This window comes from Lycorma delicatula, chromosome 4 (genome assembly GCF_047948215.1).
Source record: "Lycorma delicatula isolate Av1 chromosome 4, ASM4794821v1, whole genome shotgun sequence".
Classification (NCBI taxonomy): Eukaryota; Metazoa; Arthropoda; class Insecta; order Hemiptera; family Fulgoridae; genus Lycorma; species Lycorma delicatula.
In genome coordinates, this window is record NC_134458.1 from 157,595,126 (window position 1) to 157,622,131 (window position 27,006).

The window sequence follows — 27,006 nt, forward strand, 5'->3', positions numbered from 1 at the left end:
TAATCTTTTTATTTTAAACTTTTTTCAGTTTAATTAAAAAGTAAAACAAAATTTAAAAATATGAAAAATTAATTAAAATTAACATTACATTAAAATTTTTACATATGTAAAAATTTGATGTCAAGGCATAAAATCGAATTAAAGATAATTTTAAGTAAAGCAGTAATGCATGTTGTCCATTTAACTTAACTGTACAGTAAAATAAGTTCAGTTAAGTGGACAACATGCATAATTAATTGCGTTACTTAAAATTATTCGTATTTGATTTTATGCCTTGACATCATATTTTTACAATTTAATTTTTAATGTTAATTTTATTTAATTTTTCAAATTTTTAAATTTTGTTTTAATTTTAATTTAACTGAAAAAAGTTTAAAATAAAAAGATTAAAGGGTCTAAATTTTAAATAAAATAAATAAATGCATGTTATGTTATTATATTTTACAAAGTTTGTAGTGCAATTTGAGATGAATGTATAATGCAGCTGATGATGTGAGTAAATCGCGAAAGCACTCCTGCATATGTGTAGTGGAATAAGGTAAGTCATCCTACTTTATTTACTCTGTACTTTGGAGGATCTAATAAAATAAAAATAACAAGACTTATTTTACTTAAAAATATTATTTTTATTAATTTCTTGGTTAACCAATCAACTATACAAACTTATAAATTAAATACACTACATTTCACTTAGAATTCTCTAAGCTTCCTCAGGTGACAATACACATTCATACACATAACATACAAAATACTCTTACATACTAAGAAATTAACTGGTCTACCCATCCTAGATAACAATATACCTCCACTCTTGTTGTAATAGACCCCCTACTCATATATGACTCATTTTATCTTAGATAATTATATGTATCTCTTTATATAACCTGTTGGCTATTTCCTGTGTATTGAAAACCTTAACAATGCACAAATTTTTCTCAAAAATTACAAACATCTTTGAAACTAGATTTATAATATAAATAAGGTTTTTAAAATTAAATTAACATATATGTTGCTTAATTCGGTTATGTCTGTTCTATTGTTGACAGAGTTTGTATTATTTTTGATGTCTATCATCTCTAGTGTGGTCCTGTTACATGTATTTTGTTCTTGTGTCTAATATTTTGGTGCTGCTGAAATTGAACAATTGTTCATGTTCTATTGTATATTTTTTGAGCACTGTTCTTTCCTTTTTTCTGTATTTTTGGGCTTTGTTTTTTTTAAGGCATTGAAGTGTTTGTCCAATATACAATGCTTTATAATCTTTACACTGAATGCTGTATACTGTGTTTGCTTGTTGATTTTTTTCTATCGATAATTTTAATTTAGAAAATATACTATTTAGATTATTGTAATTTTGATGGGCTTTTGCAAAATCCTTTTTTAGCAATTTTTTAATCTTTTCTAACAGATCTGCAACATATGGTAATGCAACGTAATTCTCACTCTTATTATTTATTATTAGGATGGTTGGTTGATATATTATTATAGTGTTTATGAATTTAGTATTTTTAAATATTTTATTTATAATATTTTCCAAAAAAATATTATTTATTAATAGATATTTTGCTTTTTTTTATATATTCTGGTTTATCTTCAGGGTTTGTAAATTTTATTACTTTGTTTGCAAGATTCTTTACTGATTTTTTTATGTGATATTGGTTGTGTTGATAGAAAATTTAGATATCTGCTTGAATATGACCATTTTATCGATATTTTTATTTATGAAATTTATATTATATGATATGATATTTATATACTATTTTGTTGATATTTTCTTTTCGAAATGAGTTATTGTTATAAACAAAAAGTTTATACTTATTTAGAGAATTTAGAGAAGTTTATACCTATTTAGAAAATTCTAAGTGAAACGTAGTGTATTTAATTTATAAGTTTGTATAGTTGATTGGTTAACCCAAGAGATAAAGATAATATTTTTAAGTAAAATATGACTTGTTATTATATTTAATTTTATCCAATAGAGAGGAAAATAAACTTAAATAAATTACATTTAAGTTAGTATATATATATATATATATATATATATATATATTTATGTATGTATACATGAAAGTCATCCAGAAAGTAAAAACCATTTTTGTTATATAACAGAATTTATTACATTTATTTTAACTTAATATATGCATTAAAATGTACATTTTAAAATTATTTTTTCATGTAATCACCTCCTCACTCCAAGGATTTGTCAAATCATCGCACTAGTATTTATCTGCCACCAGTACATTAAGCCATTCACGAACAGCTATCTTGATGTCGTCATCACTTTTATTTAACAGAGTTCATGAACATACAGGAAATTTATCACTAAGTTCATCTGACATGAAACGCTGGAAAATCAAAGAAGAATTGGAACAACCTGCATCAACAAAAAGTACCAGAAAGATGGGCAGTGATGGATTTTACCCAACAAAATTCTTTACAAAGAGTAAGAACATATCACTGATACTATGCATAAGAGGAGATGAGGATTCTTTGGACACATCATGAGGATGCAAGATTTAAGACATCTGTAACAGCTGGTACAGTACAATCTAGACTTGGAAAAACACCAATACAGGATGCAGGTAGATCAGAAAATAAGAGAGAATCTGAAGAAAATTGGCCTTATACCAGAAGATACCAGAGAGAAGATAAAATTAAATGAAAAAATCAAGGACTCACTTCACACTTATAAGAAAGAAACTCACAACACAAATATTTTCAACACCAGTAAAGGTGTGGAGATCAGAATGTATGAAAAAGTGTTGGGAAGCCCACATAGCCCGAACAGTCCCTTTGAAGAGACTTGGATAAGATACTGATTAAAGTTATCCTATGCGGTCATAGATAAAAAAAAAGCACAAAATCACTCTCTCACAATACAGATATGAAATTTTTACAGCAATAGCAGAACAACTGAGACCAGCTAGTCTTAACCCATTGTTGGAGTGAATCTCTGTGCATGTGATGCGTAAACAGTTCTTACTTTCTGGATAACCTACATATATATATACGTGTGTGTATGTTTATATACACACTGGCCATTGGTTCTTTAGAAGAGTTGGAAGAAAAACTAATAATTGCATCAGCTGGATTTCTGAGCTACATTTCATTTTTTTTTATCATGATATTTATGCCACATGATCTTGTTTCTATTTATTTATATGTAATGTTATCAAATTTTTAATATTTTTATTTAAAATTTTATTTATTTATTTTTCAGTATAATGTGATGTGTTCTTTCTGGTCAAGATGTGAACAGAGCGATTCTAATCTGAGACCTGTCTTACACCATCTGTTTGTATTATTTGGTTTATGGAGTCTTCAAAAACATATTGGCTTGCTGTATCAAGGTATTTATACCAATTTAGATAATTCATTATGTTCAAAATTTAATTGTTAATTCATAAGTGTACGAAGTTTGATAAAAAAATATGCAGAATTTTAGTTTTTCTCAAAAAATTGTTGTTTATTCATCAATATTGATTTTGTCACTTCAAAAACTTCTTTTTAGATATAATACTTTTGTGCCACCACTTTATCCAATCTTTGAAACACCTCTAGAATGTGGTTTTTGGTGTGGGATTTAGCTTCTTCAGCGATTTTGTCTTATCTCTTCAATCTTGGCAAAATGTGTACTTTCATGGTTCTTTTCAGCTCGGAGAATAAGAAGAAGTCATAAGCATGTCCAGTAAATACATGTCCAGTGAATACGGAGGCTGAGGAATCATAACTGTTGTTTTTGGCCAAAAATTCATGAACAAGCAGTGAAGTGTGAGCAGTTGCATTATCTTGGTGCAGTTGCCATGAATTGTATCACCATAGATTTGAGTCTTTTCTTCAGATTTTTTCATGCAAACACTGTAGAACTTCCAGGTAGTAATCCTTATTGATTCTCTGATAGTGATTCAGCGATTGTTTATAATCATTTTCTTCACTTTTTCAATGTTGTCAACTGATGATGTGCTGGGACGTCCAGGGCACTAATCTTCACAGTCCTTTGAAACACTGCAGTTATTTTGTATATGTGTAATTTTAAATATTAAGTCAGTGCTCTGTGCATACTACTCTTTGAGATTTGTGGTTGTGCCAATTTCTGAGATTTTTGGGCTTTAAGCTATGCAATCAGAAATATCATTTAACTTTTCCTCTGTCAGAATATATGGTCTTCCAGACTGGGTTTTGTCTTTAACAGAAGATCCAGTTTCTTAAAAGTATTGATAATTATTCACACAACATTGCAATGTGAAAAATTGATGCCTGGAAACCTTTGATGAAACATCTCATTCATGCTTTCTATGTACTCACCACTATAACAAATTGCATTTTCAACTAAATAAAAGTATGTGAGCTTCACTTGACAAGAAAGAATGAACAAAAGCTTCAATGGTTATAAAAATAAAATGTATTGCCAACAATCCAACATGGAAGTCCAGCTGTCAACATTGTCAAGTTGTTAATTTCACTGTAACAATACAAAAAAAAAAAAGCTAATCATATTTTATTGATTGACATCCAGCTATTTTGTTTAGATGCATATTTACATTTGAGATAACAGATATATTAATGGAGATATGTAAGAGTTTACATAATCTGTACTAGTTTGCCCTGTATGCGCTCCTATACCATTCATGCGACTGCGATGAAACTTTGGCGAGTTGTGAGCACTCCCATGAAGGATTCTGAATTAGTTTGGATCCAGTAGGTGCTGGGGTTGAGATATTTTGAAATATTATATTTATGGTCTGATTGGGCTTATATTCAGAATATATATTAGTTACATGAAAAGAAATATTTTTGCGAAAAATGGAAAAAGGGAAACGGGGAGAAAGGGAAGAAGAGACGAAGGGAAAGGTTAGATTTTGTGGAGTTCCGTAATGTTCAGTTTTTTAATGTTTTATCAAACTTTCATTTTTGTTCATTTAATTTTTATATTTACTCAAATCTAGCAATGGCAAAGCATTGTCGGATCAGCTAGCCTTTAATAAAAATTGATTGCTCTTTTTAGTAACATAGGTGGGCTATCTATTTTATTGTTTTTTCCTAATCTTTACTTTTTTTAATAAATATATAGGAAACAATAATTTTTAAATATCATGTGACTGTAAATCTAATCCTTCATAATTTCAAAAATTTTTTCAGATTTATTAAAATTGAAAAACCTGGGTTAATTTTTGTAGTTCTATTATGTAAGATTAAAATTACAACTTAATCATTAAAGAAGTCCTTCAATTATACTTAATAGTATAATACAGTATTTTAAAAACAAAGTTACTAAAGTACCAAAGAAATGTCCATCTTTATAATTATAAACAGCCTCAAGCTTGAGACCTCTGCTGGTATGGATGACATCTCCATAAAGATGAAAAATGTTTGAGAGAAATCGTCATACTGCTGACAATTATAGTAAACAAATCTTTCAAGCAAGATCTCTTCCCAACACAATTAAAACTTTCAAACGTATACCCTACATGTAAAAGTGGCCCAGCTACAGGTGCAAACAGCTGCCATCCCATCTCTCTTTCCTACCTTCCTCCAAAATAGTAGAAAAATATTTCTGACAAGATTTGTGGACCACTGGGAAACAACTTACTGATCAACAATATGGCTTCATAATATCAGTATCATAGTACTTCATAGACTAAATAGAAGAAAGATGCAATGTTACAAGTGTTTTCCTGGACCTTAACAAAGCCTCAGACTACTTGGACCACGGCCTGTTGATAAACAACATGAGGAGATTTGGAATCACAGGAAGAACAGGAAACTGGTTTAATACCTTGATGACAGGAGGCAGCTTATAGAACTGATCACCCAGCAGATGGAACGCTACTTAAGTGCATTCACAATGTCTACCACTCAGACCGGTCCTCTCTCTCCTCCTCACAAATGACCTACCAGACTGCCTGCGAGAATCTGTCAGGTGGTCATGTACACTGATGGCATAGTGTTAACATTAGGTTATAATTAAAGAACCCAACTAAATACTAATATGCAAACAGCCTACAATCCAGCCAAAACATACTGCAGTGAAAATGACCTAGCATTAAAAGAGAAAAAAAGTTTGCAGGTACTCTTATAATCCATAAGCAAATGGTAAGGAAGGGCTACCAGAGATCAAGATGGAACATACAACTAAATATCTGAGCATAATCCTTGACAGGGGGCTAACCTAAAAGCCTCACGTAGATCAGCTCAAAAAACTCGATAATGGACTGTACGTTATTGGCAGAATCAAGTAATTAGGCAATACTAATACTGCTAGAATTGCCTATTTTGCTTTACGTGAGACACACCTAAGATATAGAATAGGTATTTGGGAGGAGCAGCTAGTACCCCTATGGAGGAGATCATGATTTAATAAAGAACAGTCAGGTGCCTAGCAGGCCTTGACTACAGATTAGCTTTCAAAGAACTTGGAATACTACTGTAGTAGCAGTATACACCTGTGATGTTATACTACACACCATCTCCACAGAGCAAACAATGTTCACTTGCAATTCGTCAAACACTGTGCTGCCATCATACCACCTGAGCCTCTACTTCAAGAAGCCGATGTGTAAGGGAGTGTACTATACTTCAACAACCTACAAATGACTTGAAGGAGTCATCAAAGACATTCAAAAAGCTACACCAATGGCTAGAGCAGAAACCTTACTATAGAGAGGGGGTTCCTAAATTGGAGAAGTAACTTGAATCCTATATTTGTATTTTTAGTTACACCATTTTAATTGTATGTCCTTGATGCCATTTTTATATGAATCTTGAATCCTTTTACAAGTAAAAAGATAGAAAATGCTGGGGTCAATGTTATATGTTATGCTTGCATCAATAACATTTTTTTTTTATAGGTGGATATTGTAGTGGACCCAACCTTTCAGTTCTTATGAAAGAAGCGATGCTAGAACTGTGCCTTCAGTTAAAATCATCTGTGTTAGGACTGGTTGATGCATTAGCTCCACCGGATTATATTCTGAATTCAATTATTGCATGTTCTGATGGAAAGGTTTGTGTTTATTCTAATAATTTTTCAGTTTATGTTTTGATTTCATTAATAGTTAGGAATTTAATTAATATTTACAATATTTTTAAATCTTATATCATTTAAGTTAAAAAGATGATTTTTAATGTTATCTGATACTATTTTTTTACTTTTCTAATTAAACAATAAAACTTCTTTGTTGATCTTTAAAAGATTTGTGTTCTTGCATTTGGTGTTCTATCAGTTGAATGTTTTACTGTTTCATTATTGATGCATGTGGTGTTCTACAATATAGTGGTTAGTTGTGATTGTTGATTATGATCAAAGCTCCTCAGCATCTTTAACAAGTTTTAAGACACTGTTTCATGTAGTTATGCATATCTTTGAATTTAAAATAAATAACCTGTATGCACTTGGCACTTATATGCATCTTTATGAGGAAATTCAGAAAGTTCTAATCCTAACATGGAGATGACGCAGATATTACTAAATGGTCTATGATATACAAAATGATCCTTTATAGATGGCATGCTGTAAAGTTTCAGACACTTTTGATTAGTTGTTTGTTTATGGTGATTGAGTAAATTAGTTTATATTTTCTGAAAACGGGTAAAATTGAAATTCAAGCTGTTATAAAGTACTTTGTTCTAAAAGGTTGGATGTTAATACATTTGTTAAAGGATGAATATACAAAAAGAATTTGTTTCCTTTTATAAGAGTCTTCCTTTGTTTTAGATGCTAAAAATGTAGGCTAATGAATTTAAAAATGTTTATATATCCATTCAAGATTAACACTTGGTATGCCCAAAAAAAACACTATGACCAAGAAATTGTCACAAAAATACACAATCCTGTATTAAATGATCATTGACTGGAAGTATATGAGCTTGCTGACATTGCAAACATCTCGAAGATCGTGTCGACCACAGTTTACACATGTTTTGTATATCAAAAAGCTTTTTTAACTCGCTGAGTGTCATGTTTATTAATAATTGGTCAAAAACTTAACTGAATACTTATCAAAAGTGTTTAGACTTATTTAAACATGATTTTGTTGAGTTTCTCTGATATTTTATGGCAGTAGATGAAATCAGAGACCAATCAGCAGTCCTAAAGTGGGTGGGAGCAGGTGAAAGTGGGCCAAAAGAAAACAAAAATGATTCAATCTGCAGGAGACGTCGTGGTTGTGATTTGGGATTCTCTTGGTGTGGTGTTCATAGACTACCTGAAAAAACCACCACTACTGGACTGATTGAAAGTTGCTATTCAGGCTAAATATCGACATTTGGTCAAAAAGAAAGTGCTCTTTCACCACGATAATGGCTCTGTGCTCACATCTCCGGTATTGCTGTAAAACTCCATGACCTACACTTCAAAGTGCTTACACATATAATGTATTCTCTGCATTTAGCACCCAGCGATTATTTCCTCTTCCCAAACATGAAGAAATGTTTTTTTGGACAAAGATTCACTTCAAATAATAAGGTCAAAACCAAGACAACCAGGCATTTTGCAGGAGTTGTACAAATCGCGCTTTATATTGAGGGTATCAAAAAGTTAGAAAATCATTGGTCTAAATGTATGAAATTGCAAAGTAACCTCTTTAAAAATTGAAAAAAATGTTTCCATATATGCTAAACATTCATTCCTTATTTTATTGTAAAAAAGAGGAATAGCTGTTATTGGGCATTGGTTAAGTTAAGCATTTGATCATTGGTCATTGTTAAATGAAAATACATTATTGTTGACATGTTAGCCTTGATAAGCATTGTATTTTTTTAAAAAATCACTAGTTTATACAATCTAAAAATATTTTTTTTTTAAATTTCAGTTGTATGAAAGGTTGATGGAGATATTTATTAAACCTGAAGCAATGGAACGACCAAAATGGTGGAGAGAGATTGTATTGAAAGCTAATCTATAATGTCATTTGTTAACTATATTTTTATTGCTGTTTTTATTTATATAAATGTTTATTATTTCTAGATGATGTTACCATCTTGTCTGTATTGATTTGTTAATTTTATTTTTTTCTGTATGTATGTAATAAAATAACAGACTGTGATATTTGCAGATGTCAGTAGCATTGTCACAGTATAAAGTTCTATTGTCTACTAGCAGACCCGTCACAGCTTCGCCCATGCTATATGGTTACTTGTGTTCCCCGTCATGATCAGGGATGTTTAGCCAGTCAAGGTTCACTTCACTTGCCCTTCCTGTCTAACCAGGGGCTCTACACCTTGGGCCCCTTTGTATTCATTAAACTCATAAAAAAAATATATAAATAAATAAACTAAAACTTATTTTACTAAATTGACTGTAGTGTATATATCGAGAAATATTCTCTATATTGATTGTTGTCTGTCTCATTATCGACTTCTCAGACAGTTATTATGTGATTAAATTTTTCTAAATATTTCAACTCCAGTGCCATTTAGCGGGTCCATTTTTCGCAAAAATATTTCTTTTCACATAACTAATATATATATTCTGAATATGAGCCAAATTGAACGATAAATACTATTTTTTGATATACCTCAACCCCAGCACCACCCAGCGGGTCCAAACTAATTCAGAAACTTTCGCGGGCATGCAAACAACTCACCAAAGTGTCATCATCATCAGATGAGTGGTATAGAAGCTCATACGGGTCAAACAAACAAATAAACATTCATTTATATATATATATAGAAGATTACAAATAATTTATTTTTATTAGTATTTTTACCTCCTCTTAGCACTTTGTAATGTTTAACAAATTTATTCAAAATTTATGTGTGTTTAATTGTAAACTTTTAAATTTTAAATTACAAACTGATTGCAAATGAGTAAATAAGTTTATTCATTCAGTGAAACTTGCATGAATTGTAATTTTGCTGAGACTAGCAGTTTGTTGTAGTTTAGTAGACAGTATTCTAGTTTTTTATATACACACTTTTTTAAAAGTCAATTACTACATTACGGTTTTTTCCAGATTACAGTGTAAAAGTATTGTACATATAAGTTATTACTTATTTTCTACAAATATATCTTTTAACAATTTTAATTTAGTGTGTAATTTGTGTATTAAAAAATTCTTACCTATTTAATGCAGTTGCAGCAAGCCAAAAAATTGTTATAGTATATAAGTTTTTATTTTTTTATTAGAGTAACTTAATTCTCTTATATACATTTAAAAATAATATGTACTTTTAGAGTTTAAGTGTTTTAGCTCTGTTCAACCAATCTTCTTTTATTTTTTTCATAAATTCATTTTTTTAATTTCATAAATTTGTGTTTTTTAATGTATAATGCATGCTTTTATCATGTAATTTTTTAAAGTATTAATTTTGTACTGAAATTAATAACTTTCTCCTTTAAATTAATGTGCTTATTTTAATCTTTTCCTGATATAATTAATGCAAGTGCCAGATAAAGTGCATGTAAGATAACATTTTTCACTAAAGTTAATGAAATAAAAGTTTTTAAATTAAAAATATATTCTGCATTTTTTATATTACTTGTGAAAAATAAAAAAAAATATAAACTATTACACTTAAAGCATGAATATGCTTTTTTCTTGTCATTCTTTTGTAACATTTCTGGTGTTGCTATTTCTTTTGAAATATTAGCTTTCAACTCTTTATAAGATTGAAGTTTTGCATATAATTTTTCCTTCTGTAAACTCCTCTGGAAAAAGTGTGGTGTTCTCAAATCAGGTGATTAAAAGTTCATTCTCTCAAATCTGTTTTTATCCTTGAGATTGTGTGATTTGTAAAGTACTGTTTTAAAAGTTCCACTGTTTTGCTCGAATAAAATACTGATGTGTTCTTGTAATTTTGAAATAAAATGATTGTGAAGCCTTCTATTATTTATATCATTGGTTGGTTTGTGTAACCATCATTTTTCTTGAAAAAGTAAGATCGAGTCATTTTTGTAGTCATACCAAATGGTTACAGGAGTGTAATGCAATGGTCTTTTATGAAATTTCTATCAATTTTTCCCCAAACTATTGCCATTTTGTTTGTTAATGAAGCCAGATAATGAAAATGCACATCGAAAGTCTTAAGATTTGGCAAAAAGTTTTTGTTATTCTCCAGTTCATTCAAATGATGTGCTAAACATAGTACATCACCAGGATTAAATTTTTGTACTAACTGAATTTTATAAGGATGGAGGTGTAAAATTCTCTTATAAAATTAAAGTGTGCATTCCTAGAGATAAAATTTAGCAGGCCATATTTTGGTCTCTGGATTTTCTGCTACTCTTGTTTATTCATTGAATATTTTTCATTACCTGGCCAATCTGAGGGGTGTCCAAGTGTGTCTCAGTTCTGCTACAGATAAAAACTGTTCATAATTTTCCACCAAAGAATAAAATGTTGGTGTTATTTAGAAAATATATATAAATATCTTTTTAAAAAAATAATAGAAGTGCATTAGTTATACTCTAGTAAAAATCTGAAATTAGTCAAATTTGTTTTGCTAAACAAAAAAAATTATGCAAGGAGTGGCTGAAATGTAAAGTATAGTCACTCAACTTGTAAATGAAAAGAGATAATCAAATGAAGTAGATATGGCATAAAAGTGCATTTTTTTGCTACAAAAACTTAAATTATTTTTCTATATAATTACCTTACATTATTTTTCCATACAATCACCATTTACAACTACACATTTCTCATTCCATCAATGAAGAATGCTGTCTTTCCTTAATCCACAATGTCACTGTGTTCATGGTCCCTCTAATACCCTAAATATTCCTCTTTAATTGTGGAAAAAAGTGAAAATTGCAGGGTGCCAAACCTGATGAGTATGGATACTGTGGAGTAGATTTAAATTTCAATTTAACCATAGAATCAGTATTTCTACATTATGTATGGTGTCAAGTATAATGGTGTTGCAGAAATATTGCCCTGTGGATTGTCAAACACAATGCACACATTTTCTGAGATGTTTTATTATGTGTTTTAGAAGTACTGAAGGAGGTATTCCATCTTCTTTTGGTGCTTCTTATCATTCACAGAAACTGATCAACCACTGCAAGGTTCATCCTCAATATTTTCTTTACCACCCATTCACAATACTTAAGTTTTATCATCATAAGCAGCTTTTAATCAAAAATGAATGTCACTAGTGTTGACTTATTCTGTTAAAAATTAGATCCCTGCATGTTGTTTTAGACCTGTTACCTTAGCATACTTGACTCCATGACGGGGCGACTGACAAAAATGAGAGGGTATGGGTCAATGAGTTTTTGAATGTTAATAGTAAGGAAATGAAACTACAAGATGGCAGGACTGCTTTTGAGTTAATTTTTTTCTTTTATTCCACTGTACATTATATGTTGGCCACCCCTTGGTTTAAAAGTTTATTTTTTATTTAATAAAGTAAATTAATTACTCTCTGATGTCTTTAAAAAAATATTTCAAGATTAATGCAATGTAAATAATTAATTCTGAACTGTTTTTAATGAGTAAAAAAAAATAAGGAATATATTTAGAACTTAATATTGGACAAATATCAGAATACCATAGAATTGATTGCACATAAATATATTTTTTTTTAACACAGAGCCCTGTTAAACTTATACAAGATTTCAAAAATTTATCATATGAAAAATATAAATTCATAAATGATAATGGTTATCCTTACAGTATAATAAATAATTACTTCAGTTTTAAATAAAAATTATCTTATCCATAAAATAATTTAGGAAAAGTAAAAGTTAAGTAAGTAAAAGAATAAAAGTTCAGTTTTTCAGCCTGAGGTAGTTTTGTTTCAAATTATAATAATTATTACTATTTTTTCTGTAAAGTTGTCCATACATACCTACTTGAGCAATAGATATTTTGTTGGTATCCTGAAGTAAATCACTCGATGGGAAAAAATTGTTTATCATACTAAACTGTGTTCTTTTCTGTATAATTCTTGAAAATGTCAGTCTATGTTGAAAAAACTTTTGGAATTACATAGATTTTGATTTCAGTTTTTCCCATTTGTACAATTTAACATTCCATAACATTACAAAATATAAAAATGTAATATTTAGGCATATGTAAGGAAAACTGTTTTATTTGTTGGTAATTTAAAAAAAAAAGATTAAGATTAACTCCATTTAAATTGTACTTCCAGTAATACGGGTACGCAAGATATATTTTTTTAAAATTACAATTCCTAACTATAATATAAAAAAAATAATAAATTTCAAATGGTTTATTTTTAATAAACCATTTGAAAAAAAAACCTTTTCTTTAATGATAAATACTGTGCGGTATACTTTTAAAACTGTTTAAATGTTCAGAAACTAGCACAAAAATTATACAAAACCAGAAAGAAGTAAATTTATAAATATATTCAATATTTTTATCAGACTTGAACATTTACAATTTAACTACCTATTGCAAGCTTAAAAGTTCACAAAAGGTTTGTAGCAGAGAATTAGAATGATATCCCCAATAAAAATTTTAATTATTACAACAATAAGATACCCTTTATCTGATGATTCTGGGCGCAAGTCCTGATTAGGCATGGCATTTTTCATTCACTACAAAATTAATTTTGATCTACCATTAACTGATGTTGGACATTAGCCTGTTGTTGTTGCTGTTTAAATAATAAACAAATGAAAATTTAAAATAAAGACATGTAACAGTTTTCAAGAAATTTTATCCAGAATTTTAATAAACTTTATTAGCAACAATGTCTGATTAAAGTAATGTAAATTAAAGATAAATGTAACAGAACTTAGTCATTTTTCTGACAGGATTTCTAGCTAAAGCAGAGTTTTGCTTGAACAGATTTACTGATCAGTATATATTATTATTTTATTTAGTAAGTAATTTAAAATTTAATTTTTATATATACTTTGTGAAATCTTTGAAGGTAACATGATTAAGCTACTCTGCTGATCTATTTTATTTCAGTATATTGTAAAAGAATTATAATTGGAATTGGATTTCATTATGAATGAATTTAAATTTTTTGTTTATGGACTTTGAAAAATTGTATTTAAATGTATTAAAAAAGTGTAGAATATATAGAGTAGGAGGTTTTTTTATGTGTTATTTTATCAAGAAGTTTGAACATGTAAAACTATATTAAGAGTTATCTGTGATTTATCTTTTTGTACTATTTTATAGTTATTTTCTTTTAAAGCAAAACAAAGTATTAAAAGAAGATAGGTTTTTAGATTAGAAATATTTTTACAAACATTTTCATTAATAACGTTTTTTATTGTGATTTTTGACACGGATATTGTTTTAAATAAATAATTTTATTTATAATTACAATTGATACAAAAATAAGTTTGTAGTATGATGTGGTATTAAACTACATAAAATATTTAATTAGGATGTATATATTTATTAGAAATCCTTCAAAATGTGCCACTTTATGGTAAAAGAATCCCTGATTTGATAATTTTTAATTGTGTGAAATCATAATTGATTATGCTATGGAGTATAATCAGGAATAAATTATAAACTGGTAAAAAATTAAAATATATGGCCAATCTACTACATTATTTTATCTACAGATCATAAATTTATGAAGTGCTTTTACTCATTATAAAAGCATTTTTATTTATAAAAGCATTACTCATTGTCACGATAAGATGTAATATTTTGTTGCTTCAGTTTCTGTTTGTCTTTACCATGAATTCATATATAATATCATACTTGGTAATCTCATCTTAGATTTTAATGAATTCTTATGATCTCTGACAATTGTGTCATTGCTGTTTTCTCTTGACTTCTTCCCAAAAAATGTTTCATCCACCTTTTATTCAAGTTCTACCTGTAAGTCTTCTTCCTTTGATTATTTCCAATTCTTCTTAGGTATTCATTCAATTTTATTTTCCTGCATATGTTTAAACCATTTAAGAAATCTATCAACATGCGATTGTTTATTACTCCAATAGTTTTGTATATTCTGTTTGTTTCACACATAATATTTTATAAAATTAATTCTTGTTTGCATGATCTTTAATAATTTTTTTAAATTTTAATATTTAAAATGTGCTTTCAAATATTGTATTAATTATGTAACTTTCAGTTACTGACTACTTGTACAATAATATTTTTTCATTCTGTGGTAATTTTTTTATTTTGTGATAGGTAATGTGTTATATTGTTTTTATAATTTTTTTTTGTCTGTTCTTATTATCAACTTATTACTGTCACCTTTCTTTACATTAATTTTCAATAGATTCATTGATTTATTTCAATCATCTAGTTGTAATGCGTTGACATGTTTTTCTTAAATTATGTCATCTGTAAAAATGATATATAATAATTTGTTGATCCAAATTTGAAGGAACTACAATTTGTCTGTGTAATATGGAAAATTGTAAAAATGTGTTTTAGGAAGTAGACATTTTTATTGTATTCAAAGTTTTATGAAGATACTTAATCTTATCTACAGAACATAACTAATAATACTAGAGTACAAATTTCTAAGATTGTTATTAAATGTTAAAATGAATGTTGTTAAAATGAGTTAAATGTCAGAAATAATGACTACAATTTACAATTAATAATTGTTAATTTATAACGGTACAAAAAATAATCATTCTCATAAAATAACAAAGAAGGAATAAAATTTGAGTGACAGCAAATTGCACATAGAACAAAGATTAAAAAACATGGTGGAAGAACAGTATTACTAATCCAAAGAGAGTGAAAGTCTGTACTCATGAGAGATTTTCTATACCTTTAAAACTGCAATAGAAGATATTAACAATGACTTGGTAATTATAATACACAAGTAAATGTATATTTTAAGTGTATATCTTCTCGTATCCCACGAGGAGATATACACTTAAAATATCTTCTCGTATCCCACGAGGAGATATACACTTTTGATTTAGCATCACTCATCCATCCCTGCACTGATTCTAATTGAAACTTTATAAACTTTTTAACTAAGATTGTAAAAATGTTCTGTGCAAATTTTAACTTTCTAGGATTTATAGAAACAAAATGGCAGCTTTCAAACAAAAATATCAGTTTCATATAAACCACATTTTTTATTCGTTACAAAATAGCTGGTGAAAATGATTAAAAACAGATGATGTATTGTTGAACAGCTCTTCAAATTGAATAAAACAAATTAATAATTAATTATAACTATGACTAATTATCTAACTGTTTTTAATTATTCTAGTTTTAATTATCATCTATTTTAATCATTTTTACCAGCTATTTTGTAATGAATAAAAATTTGGTTTATCTGAAATTGATGTTTTTTTTTAAAGCTGCCATTTTGTTTCTATAAATCCTAGAAGGTTGAACAAAACATTTTTAGAACTTTAGTTAAAAGGTTGTGAAGTTTCACTAGAATCAGTGGGGGAGTGGACAAGTGATAGCAAATCAAAATCAAAAGCTGTTTGTTGGACATACTGTATAACCATCAATAAATGAATGCAGTTTCTAGCTTGCTACTGGATTTTACTTATCTCCATTATATCTTCATCCGGTGAAGTGGCTTATAATAGTTGTAGCTCTTATTTTCAGCATATCATTATTTTGTAAACTATTAATACTGCAAATAGTTACTATTAAACTGGTTTTAAAAAAAAGTGAAAATTATTTTTTATGAGTATATTACCGAGATATATTCATCTCAATGAGATTATTAATTTACAAGTTTTTTGTTCAGTTATAAATTAGACAACCCAGAAATTAGGATAATTTTTTTAATGAACTGATTTTTACTTCAATAAATTACTTTTAAAATTTCTTTCTAATATATCTGTTGTATATTTTAATATTATAATAACCTTTTTACTGATGAATTTTTTTGTAGCACAGTGGCCCTTGTTACTGTTGTGTGCTAATAACACTGACCATTGGTTATATTTCAGTCTTTGAACTTACCCATTAAATATTATTTTCTCATTTAATATATACAGTGAAACCTGTTTAAAATGAAAACCAATGGGATCAATTTTTTTATATTTTGGACAGGTTTCCGTTTTATACAGTTACGACAGTAATGATGAACATACTGTGTACTGTTGTGCTAAGTAATAATGTCCCATGCTAAAAATACTGTAATCTACTGGAATAATAATACAGTATATAATTTATTAAAATAATTCAATTTGTAGGCTTACCAGGTATTTTTATTACACAATTTTATTACTACAAAAACTATAAAAAAGCATTTTCAAAAATACAGTACCTATGATTCAGTTGAATTTTCATCATGATTATTTGTGTGATTTTCACATGTCAGCTGATGTTACATGCTTTGTCTTTTCTTTAACAGCATGTTGTTCTAAAGCATATGTGCTTTACACAAATACTCCAAAAATTCAGTACAGTTTTTTCTTGCAGCAAACTTCTGTTAAGTCACTTTAAGAACAAGTCATAAAGTCACTCACAACAAGAACAAGGCGTTCTTTTCACATCTTTCCTCCGAAACATTTTTCCCTTTTTAACGCTAGTGTTTTAGTTGGCAAAGTTCTAAAAAATATTCATGTTTCAAAACAGTTAAAAATGTATTTTTGATCATAGCAGCCAGAATGGTAGAAAGTTTTGTCTCCCATTCCTTAGCTACAGACTTATTGGCATCACTTGCTTCTCCACAAACTTCATTCCAAATGATGTTATGTCTATTTTTAAGACTTTCAGCAATCTGTTAGAAGCTTTAAAATCAGGGTTTTTTTAATTTTTTAGCTAACAGTAAAGTTTGGCTTTGTAAAATAGAGCCAGAAATTGGCAAATGTTTAGATCTACTGCTAACAAACCATTCCCACAACATCTTGTTTATTTCTTTATGTAGTTTTCTGCTGTCTTTTCATATTCCCATTTTCTTTTAACCACTCGTCACTAACTTTTCTCTTATTTTTTAAAGTGTTGTAGATCTGAGTTTTTCTGCACTTAAACGTGTCCATTAAGTGATGTACAGCCAATTTACATTTATTATTTAGTTTAGTTACTTTAACTGTTTCATTTAGTGTTGAAGCAATGTTTTTACGAGATATTTTGGTGAATTTTAAAACAAAACAAATTTATAAAATTATGGTAAACTGATATATATATATACACAGTAAGTTAGAAAACAGCAATAAGATGCAGACTCAATATACAAGAATACAGTAAAGCGCAAACACATTAATAGTTATGCAGTAAAAAATTAACATGAATGTTGGATTGCTCAACATGTAAGACTAGTTTACAAGTGAGTAAACCCGACTGCAGTACTGACAGGAAAGAAGTATAGACAAATTGTCACACAGTAAACAATGACATCAGTTTTGTCAATTGGCATACATCTGTAATACCTTTCTTATAGGCTACTGTTGATTTTAATTACCTTCTAAAAATTCTGATAAAATAACCATTTTTTCTTTCTTAATATCCATAGTTTATACAGTATATTTTCCGTATTATTCAGGGTGTCTAACTTTGAGTGTTGTGGAGGTCCCGTATTATATAGGATGATTTACATTGATTTTTCCACTTTTTTAATGGGAACAACATTATTTTCCAAAATGGGAAGGTTTCCATCTTGTTCAGGGTCCGTTTTGAACAGGTCACTAATTTTTTTTTAATAAAATTGATTGATAGAATAATCTAGTTGTAAATTATTTTTAAACATTTTCATTTAATATGAAACAAACAAAATTAAAAAAAAACAAAAAAAAAACTTATTTAGTTTCATTATTTTGATTAAAAAAGATAACTTTGATTGATCATCATGTATAAATCATTGTACTTTTTTTCTGCCAAAGTAACAGTGCAAAAAGAATAAAGTATTCATATACTTCAAATTGATGCTATTGGTGGGAAAAATATCACAAAATCCAGTATATTTTATTTACTGAAATTGCATTTAACAATGAGCAACAGCATTTGTAAACTGTGGGAGATCTGTCTTTGTGATTATTCAAAATTATTAGGAAGAATCAATCTATAAAAATGATTGAACGGTTTAAACATGGGTCTGATAATAAAACCCTCTACACAGTTCTTTATGCAGGAATTTAGTTAGACATTATTCCTTTAAAAATGTTATTACTGGCCCAGTTTCAGTTTGTTCATTTTTGACTATGCAATATTTTATTACAGCTGCAAAAAACAATTGACTAGTTTCACTATATTTTATAGAATATTAAAAGGATTTATAGTTTCTACCTTATCTGAATGTTTGTCAAAAATTAAACTTTTTTTTAGATCATCATAATGCTCTATTATTATTGGTAAATTTTTTTAAAAATATACAAGACTGAATTAGTGAATAACTGTAGTAGATATGATAATTTGTTTTAACTATATTTTATATTGTATTACTTCTATTTTTGCTACTTGTACCTTATAACTTTTAAGCTAATAAGGTATCCAACAGTTTTCAGGATATTCAGTTTAATTATCAATTAACATTTTAAATGTTTGACTCTGTATTGAATGTAATTTTATATGAAAATTATCTTCATTAGATTCTAGAATTATTCCTTATTATGACATTAGAGTAAATATTGTTAAAGTAAATTATAGCAGTTATCTTTGGTTTAAAAAAGTATAATGCATAAAATTCCTGTGATAAATTGTTTTAAAAGTTTAAAGCAATCAGGTGTATTATGGAAGGAACCAAAATATTTTGTATAAGTAAAGTGATCATTAAAATCAGATTATTTGATTTTACAGATATAGCGTAGTTGTCCAATCAAATACTGTAAATCTGTTTTCTATTAAGTAATAAAATAGTACAAGGCATTATTTTTTTACAAAAGTTTTATTACATGAAATAGAATAAAAGGAAACGATGACCCTGCTATAAATCAGAACTACAACATGTAGTACCTAGGATTAAGTGGCAGATAGGGTTGAAATGTCATTATATATCTAGTTGAGTAAAAATTTATATTCTATGAATGTAATTTTGGAAAGTAAATAAATATACCTTTGCTGAGCATTCTAAATTTTGCATATTAACAATTTTTAGTTTAAGTATCAGAAGAAAAATTGAGAAAAAACTGAACATGTTAAAATCTAGAATGACCTTCAACCTATACAGGTATATAAAAATTATAATAGTATAAAAAAAATGATTTTGTTCAAGACTGGCTGTCAGTTTAATATTTTAGACGTGTACTCATTTTACAATGGAAAAGAACAGTGAAACAAGTTATATAATCTGTGACACATAATAATATTTTAATCATCAGCAGTCATCATATTAACTTATTTTAATATACTCTAAAAAAACTTTCTTTTAAATTTAAATATTAATCTTCATGATATTGTGTATGTATTTAGTAAATGTTCTAGAAATATTATTTTAATATATATAGAGATAGCGTATATTTAAATGTTTATCTGTCTGTGCCTTATTTTATTTATTTAAATCTATACCTTTAGAAATTTAGTTTTAAAATTATCTAATTTTATTTTGAGCCTAAAATAAAGATTGTCTACTTTTTTACATGGATTAATATCAATTTAATCTACATTTGCATGAAGTTTACAGTAAACCAAGATCTGTTTATAAATAGTGTTAATGAATTCATCTAGCAACTGAAGTAAATTTATTTTGAATAAATCAGGTATAAATTTATATATGTAAGTCAAGATTTAGAACCATAAATATAATAGAAAATAAAGAAGGTGGGATAATTTGTACATCAGAGCTTAATTCCATGGTAGGATAGAGTCGGAATCAAATCTGTATATTCTGTATAAGTGATTTTACTCGAATTCAGCATAGAGTCATCGGTTTGTTCTACTTATATTTTAATAAATCTACAAATATTTTATTATATATATGTATTTGGTGTTTTTTTTTTTTTTTTTTTTTTTTTTACTGAAAATCATCAAACTCAAATTTACAAAATCCTTCAAAATTGAATTTATATTGTAGGCTGAAATTATGATATTTTGTTAAAATAATGATTTATTAATGGTGTACGATTTTTATTTTATTTCTCTTAGTAATTATTACATTATATTATTCTTTACATTTATATGTATTCTACATATTTTGAATATAAAAAATTATACAATTAATGATGTTTATTTGCATGTTCAGTTATGATAAGAAATGAAGTACATGATACACAGTAAGTTGAAGCTTTCTTTATAAATTGGATATTGTATTTATTTTTTGCTGCATATTCTATCCATGTATCATCAGAATTTCATGAAACAAGAACATCTTCCTGTGTTGATTTTATAACTTCATGATTTTGTTGTAAATTTAATTCCAGCATTTCTTTTTGGTGATTCTCATCAGAGACTTAATGACAGCTCTCCTTATAATATGCCAATCTCCATCTCTTCACACACAGTTATTAGTGTGTTTTTTTCTTTTTACTTCTAAAAGCTTCTTAGGCTAATCTATTATGGAGCCATTTTGAACTTTATATGTCGGTGAATGACTAATTGTTAATATAGGAGGAACAAGGTTTGTGGTGTTTATTTCTCCTCATTCATTTCCGTTTGCAGTCAATTCTGGTGGTTCAATGATTATAAGAAATCCTTTTCTTCTTTCCCACTAATATGTTGGGGTTGTACTGATGAGCTATTGGTTCTTCCCTTTTTAATTTTATTAAGAAAATCATTAATTTTAATGATTAAAAATCATTAATTTTGTTTGTTGTTTTTTTTAATACCTATTTAGGATTTTTCTTTATTAACTGTCTCTAGTTTTACTTAACATACATATTAAATATGAACTTATTTATTTTGCATTAAGCAAGATCATGTTAATCTAATAAAATTGTTCTTATTGCAGTTTATAAGAGTTACATGAGTTCCATTGAGATATCTGAAGAAGCAGACATATTCTCTTAACCTTTCTTTGTTTGCCACCATAATTCTTCATGTAGTATGTTAAATCAAAATAATTCAAAATTTAACCTCATTGCTTTGAAAAATCCTCTGTAGTTTAAATTAAATTAGGATGACAATTCAAAAAATTTCATATCCTCAAGAACAAATTTTTTTCTTTGAAATAAACATTTTTATATTGGTATTTTTAGAAATTCAAAACAGTGGTGCACAGTTGAATGATACTTAACAGTTAAATGTACAGCAATTAAGTTTGCAAATGAATTTTTCTCTATGAAAGAAGAATTGTCTCTGTAGGTAGATAACATGAATAAAATTTATGATAAGTCTATAGATGGAAAGCAAAGTGTCTGTGATGATTGGTGATTACATGACGAGATGTACTTTCAGTCTGTTGAAGAGAAAGCATGAATTGAACTGGAAGATGACAGTTTAGAAGAATAATGCTAAACGCTGCCTTGACAAAAGAGAAATATGAAAGGGCATTGACAAAGATCCATGAACTGATAAGGATCCATGATGCACAGGGAGAAACATTCTTAAAATCATGAATATCTTCCTGAAAAGTAAGGATATTTTACAATGTTGCAGTAGGGTTTATCTTGTGACACAATAAAAAGAATAGAAACTGCTGCTTCTGATTTCATAGAGAACTCAGAATTATTTAAAGAGAATCAAGGTGGATTCAATTTTCATAGATAAAAAAGAAGTCAAATGATTAAACACTTGATCAATTTTTGCTGAATTTTCTGCTTATTTAAAATGACCTTAAAAATTATATTTTGCTTATTAAAATTGATCTATTGCCACAATAAATCTACAAGTAGTTCTTTTTGCTCCTCTTTAGTATCAATCATTATATAAGCATCTTTACATCATAATAATTTTCTCAATCTTGAAATTTGAATGCATATAATCTTTTACAAAGTGAATTCCAAAATCAGACCATTTTTCTCCATTCTTCTCAAATACTTTTTATTGAAGATTTTTATATTTTTTATAATGTAGCTGCATCTGTCTTTTAAACTAAAATTCTTTTAATAAATATCCAGCGTTTGAATTTAATATCATCAGATAATGAAAAAGTTTGTTTTGTGAGAGATATGTTTGTTTCTGTTATACATAAAAAATTGATTCTTGTAAAAAGAAAAAAAAAAATTAGAAGACATTATTAAAAATCAAGTCAATTTTTTTTTAATGTGGTTTCTAAGGATTTGGCATGACTTTTTCAGACTGTTACCAAAACATATATTTAATTTGATGAGTTTACTTTTTTGATGCATAATAGATGTGATCCAGATTAATTTTCATTATACAGTGATGTATTTAAAGTAATTTACTGCATTTTACTTTATAAAATACTGAAATATTTTATATATATATATTTTATATTTTTGTTCTGCAGTTGAAATTTTATGAGTGGTTTTGGATCATTAGTTGCATACTGTACTACTGCATCTTTATACTCATGTGTTTTGTGCAACTATTAATTGCAAAAAACTAGTATATAGTGTAATACAAACTTATTGTAACTGTAATAAATAAATACAAACTTATTGTAACTGTAAGGTTATAGTAACTGTAATAAATATTTGCTAAGATTAAAAATTGTAAACCATAAAAAAAACATCAGTATGCTAATAAACGCATAATAAAATATTATAATGTTAGTATTTCACTCAGCTGTTTTGAGACAATTTATTAACAGAAATGATCATTTTTCCAATCATATTATATAAAAAATAGTGGTATTTATTTTATTGTAAAATGCATACAAAAACAAAATATAAAATTTATTGGTCTGCTTAACTATAGTCATGAATATGAAAACCTAATGTTAATAATGATATTATCATTTTTTAAACATTTTTATTTTATATTTTTCTATATGGTTTATTCTTCCTATTGTATGAAAACATAGAATATAAATTTGTTATGAATATTTTGTAAATATGGGTTTATGGTTGTTTATATGTAACAATAAATAAATATAACTTAGTATAAGGTCATGTTTAGTTTATAACAGACTAGACTGACTCAGTGTCTATTGTCTTATAAGGTAAAAAATTGCATCAACAGAACATTGTAGGGTGATCCAAAAATGTTCTTGTGATCCATTTGTATATATTTATACTGTAACCCAAATATTCAACATGGGGAGTTAATATGTTAATACAAGAGTCATTCAGTAATTAAAGACATAAATTGCTCTGGAGCTAAAACAATTTATTTAATCAGTGTGAAATTTTTTCACTTTAAAACATAATTTCCAGCAACATTGTTACACTTAGCCCATCTCTGAATCAGCTTGTTTACCAGGTTTCACCAACATGAGTGGACCAAACAGTGGAAATCCAATGAGGCCAGATCAGGATTGTGTGGTGATGAGGTAGAACTTCCTGATGCAATTTTTCGATGGTTTCTGGAGTTACCGTAGCTCTGTCAGGCTGGGCGTTATCATGAAGCAGAATAATGCTTTTGCACTGAGATCCAGGCATTTTTTTGACACTGCTGGCTTCACTTTGTTGATAAGAATGTCACAGTAGTGTACACTGTTTATTGTTTGCTAATTTCTAGAAAATTGTCAAAAATCAGGCCTTTGGCTTCCCAAAAGATTATCATCATATTTTTCTTGCTGGTGGCCAGGTTCACAATTTTGACAGGTGAAATTGTATACTTCCACTCCATGCTTTCTCTTTTCGATTCCAGTTCATAATGATGAATCTATGTCTCATCAAAGGTTTGAATACTGTGTAAAAAGCATCACATTTCTGCTGGTACCATTGTTTCAACTCTGTGCACATGCGAAAGTTTGTCATGTTATGGTGATCTGTTGACTCTTTTAGAATATATTTTACCCTTGTTTTATGGTACTTGAGCTTGTAGGTGATAATTTTATTAACTGTACCAACACTTGTTTGTAATTTTTCAGCTATAATCTCAACTATAATTTGTCGATCTTCTTGTCAGTGAGTCTGAGTTTCAAGCGCTGGAGTTGAAACTTCAATTAGACATTCAGAGCGGTGCTCATCAGTCACTGAATTTCGACAATCTTTAAATTTTTGTACATGCTTGTAAAGATTTCTTTAGTTTATACAACTTTGTCTATATTGTTTGGTCATACAAGAGTAAATGGTAACCAGTTTTTAACCTTCAGAAAACAAAAAAATTGTTCACTGCACACTGTTCAACTAATTCACAAACTTCAAGGGGACTTGCCTTCTCAAAATGAGATTTTGAGGTTACAAACAAAACAATTTTTTCAAACAGTTGATCAAACGTTGTTACAGGTTTACCAACTTACTGTTCTGAAATTATCATAACCCTCTTACCTACTGTTTTGCTTCCATACCTATTTGCGTTTATAATTATTGACCCTTGTACATTTGTTAGAAAACTCATGTTTAATAAACTGTTTTAAAAATATTTATTATGTAAATAATAGTTGGTCAGAGCCTTCTTATTGCTAGTTAACTTAAATTAGATTATTATACTAAAGTTGTTACTTTGTAAACATATTATTTGAATTTTAATACTGAATTCAAACAAGCTTACAGGAAGGTACATAATTCCATACTGAATATTCATAGGTCTATTTTTTCCTACTTATCAGTATTATTTTGTTTATTAAAACTATTTCAAATTGTATTTTTATTTTCTATTATATACTGTGTGCCTTATACTTTTATTACCAGTAATATTAGAATATTATTAGGATGTTATACTCTTACCATATAATATAATAGTGATTTATTAATACATTATTTAAGTAATTACATAGCGTGTGTTTTTTCTTTGATTTTTAACACATGATTATATTTACTTTTCATGTACCTTGTAATAGCCTATGTAAAACACTGAATATATTATCAAAATACTATTTTGTAAGATCTAGTTCTTTCAATTTTTTTTCAAATTTACTGAGTTCATATGATAATATTTGTAGTTAGAAGAAAGAAAATAGTATTGAAAACAAAATTTAATTAAATAAGTAACTTGTTTATGGTGTCTATAGTAGAGAATTTTATATATATATAAGTATTATTTCCATGTTATATTATATATGTATGTTTTTATATTATCTCTATGTACAATCTATATTCATATAGATTAAATATATATATATATTAAAATATATTGATTATTTATATATAATTAGCACAATTTTTTAAAGGCACAAGTGTTATAAAAATTAATACCACTCTGTAGACTCAAGTAATGTATAACTACATGTAGTGGGGAAAAAATGTAATTACTTCGAGAATTGAACAAGTAATATAATTATATTTTCATAGGTAAATAAATATGATTAATTTAAACACTGTTAAAATATCTAATTATAGAACTGCTAATGTTGAATTGTGATATAAAGTATTAAAATTACAGCCAAAAACATTTTTTCAATTTGATATGCTTGGGAACTGTATTCACATTAACTAAAGGTAAATAACATTTAGATATTATTTTTCCTTCATGGAGTAGATCTAGATTCCTGTTTCAGTTTTAATTTTTGTCCTTGTCTATCTAGATTTCCTTCCACTTGTTATTTGATTCTATATCGTGGAGTTTATCTTTTCCATTCTGGTTATATAGACGGGAGGTTAGGAGGCTCTGACATTTGTGATAGACACTTAAGCCATTATGCTTGTGTTGCAACTTGATAAGAAACTGAGTTCCCAAATTGATCAATAAGTAGCTCCCTTACCAGATATCAAGGATGTACTATTAGTATTCATGTCTTTGCATCCTTAATGTACAGAAATATTAGAGTCAGACCTACACCCATAGAATTGATAAAGTGCTAAACATTAAGAAATTGTTTAAGCTACTTGTAAATGATACATTGAAAACCTATATCATAAATTTTTAGAACATGAGTTTCAGCTTAGTATTATTGTGAAAATTTTTAAGTATCTGATGTGGAATTTATATTTTGCAGTAATTTTTTTAAAGGTTCCAACAGTCAGTTTTAGTGTTGTCAATCTCTTCAACTATTAACAGTGAAGAACAGTTGTTATTCATGTTTTATCTCTTAAACCATTGTTTTCATGAAAGTAATAGAAAACTAATTTTTCCAGCTCTAGGGTATAATAATTTTTATATATAGTATGTGTATGAAGTTAATTAAAAATAATGTTAAAATATAAAGCCCTAATGAAAAAGTCAGTTTGAATCTGTACAAAACATGCGTTTAAAAACACTATGTCATAAATGTTACATTAACAAAAAGATTTAATATATGTAATAATTTCCT

General features: G+C 27.8%; 1 protein-coding gene across 5 annotated transcripts in view; it reads left to right on the top strand.

The window, feature by feature from the left end:
• LOC142324017 (peroxisomal acyl-coenzyme A oxidase 3-like) overlaps nucleotides 1–14,306 on the top strand; it is a 134,529-nt gene extending 120,223 nt beyond the window's left edge. For all 5 annotated transcript variants that reach the window (XM_075364574.1, XM_075364573.1, XM_075364572.1 and 2 more), the window contains 3 exons: nucleotides 3,221–3,350; nucleotides 6,849–7,003; nucleotides 8,811–14,306. In XM_075364574.1, the coding sequence (XP_075220689.1) occupies nucleotides 3,221–3,350; nucleotides 6,849–7,003; nucleotides 8,811–8,903 (378 nt within the window). In that variant the 3' untranslated portion in view covers nucleotides 8,904–14,306. The remainder of the gene's footprint in view (nucleotides 1–3,220; nucleotides 3,351–6,848; nucleotides 7,004–8,810) is intronic.
• Nucleotides 14,307–27,006: the final 12,700 nt, after the last annotated feature.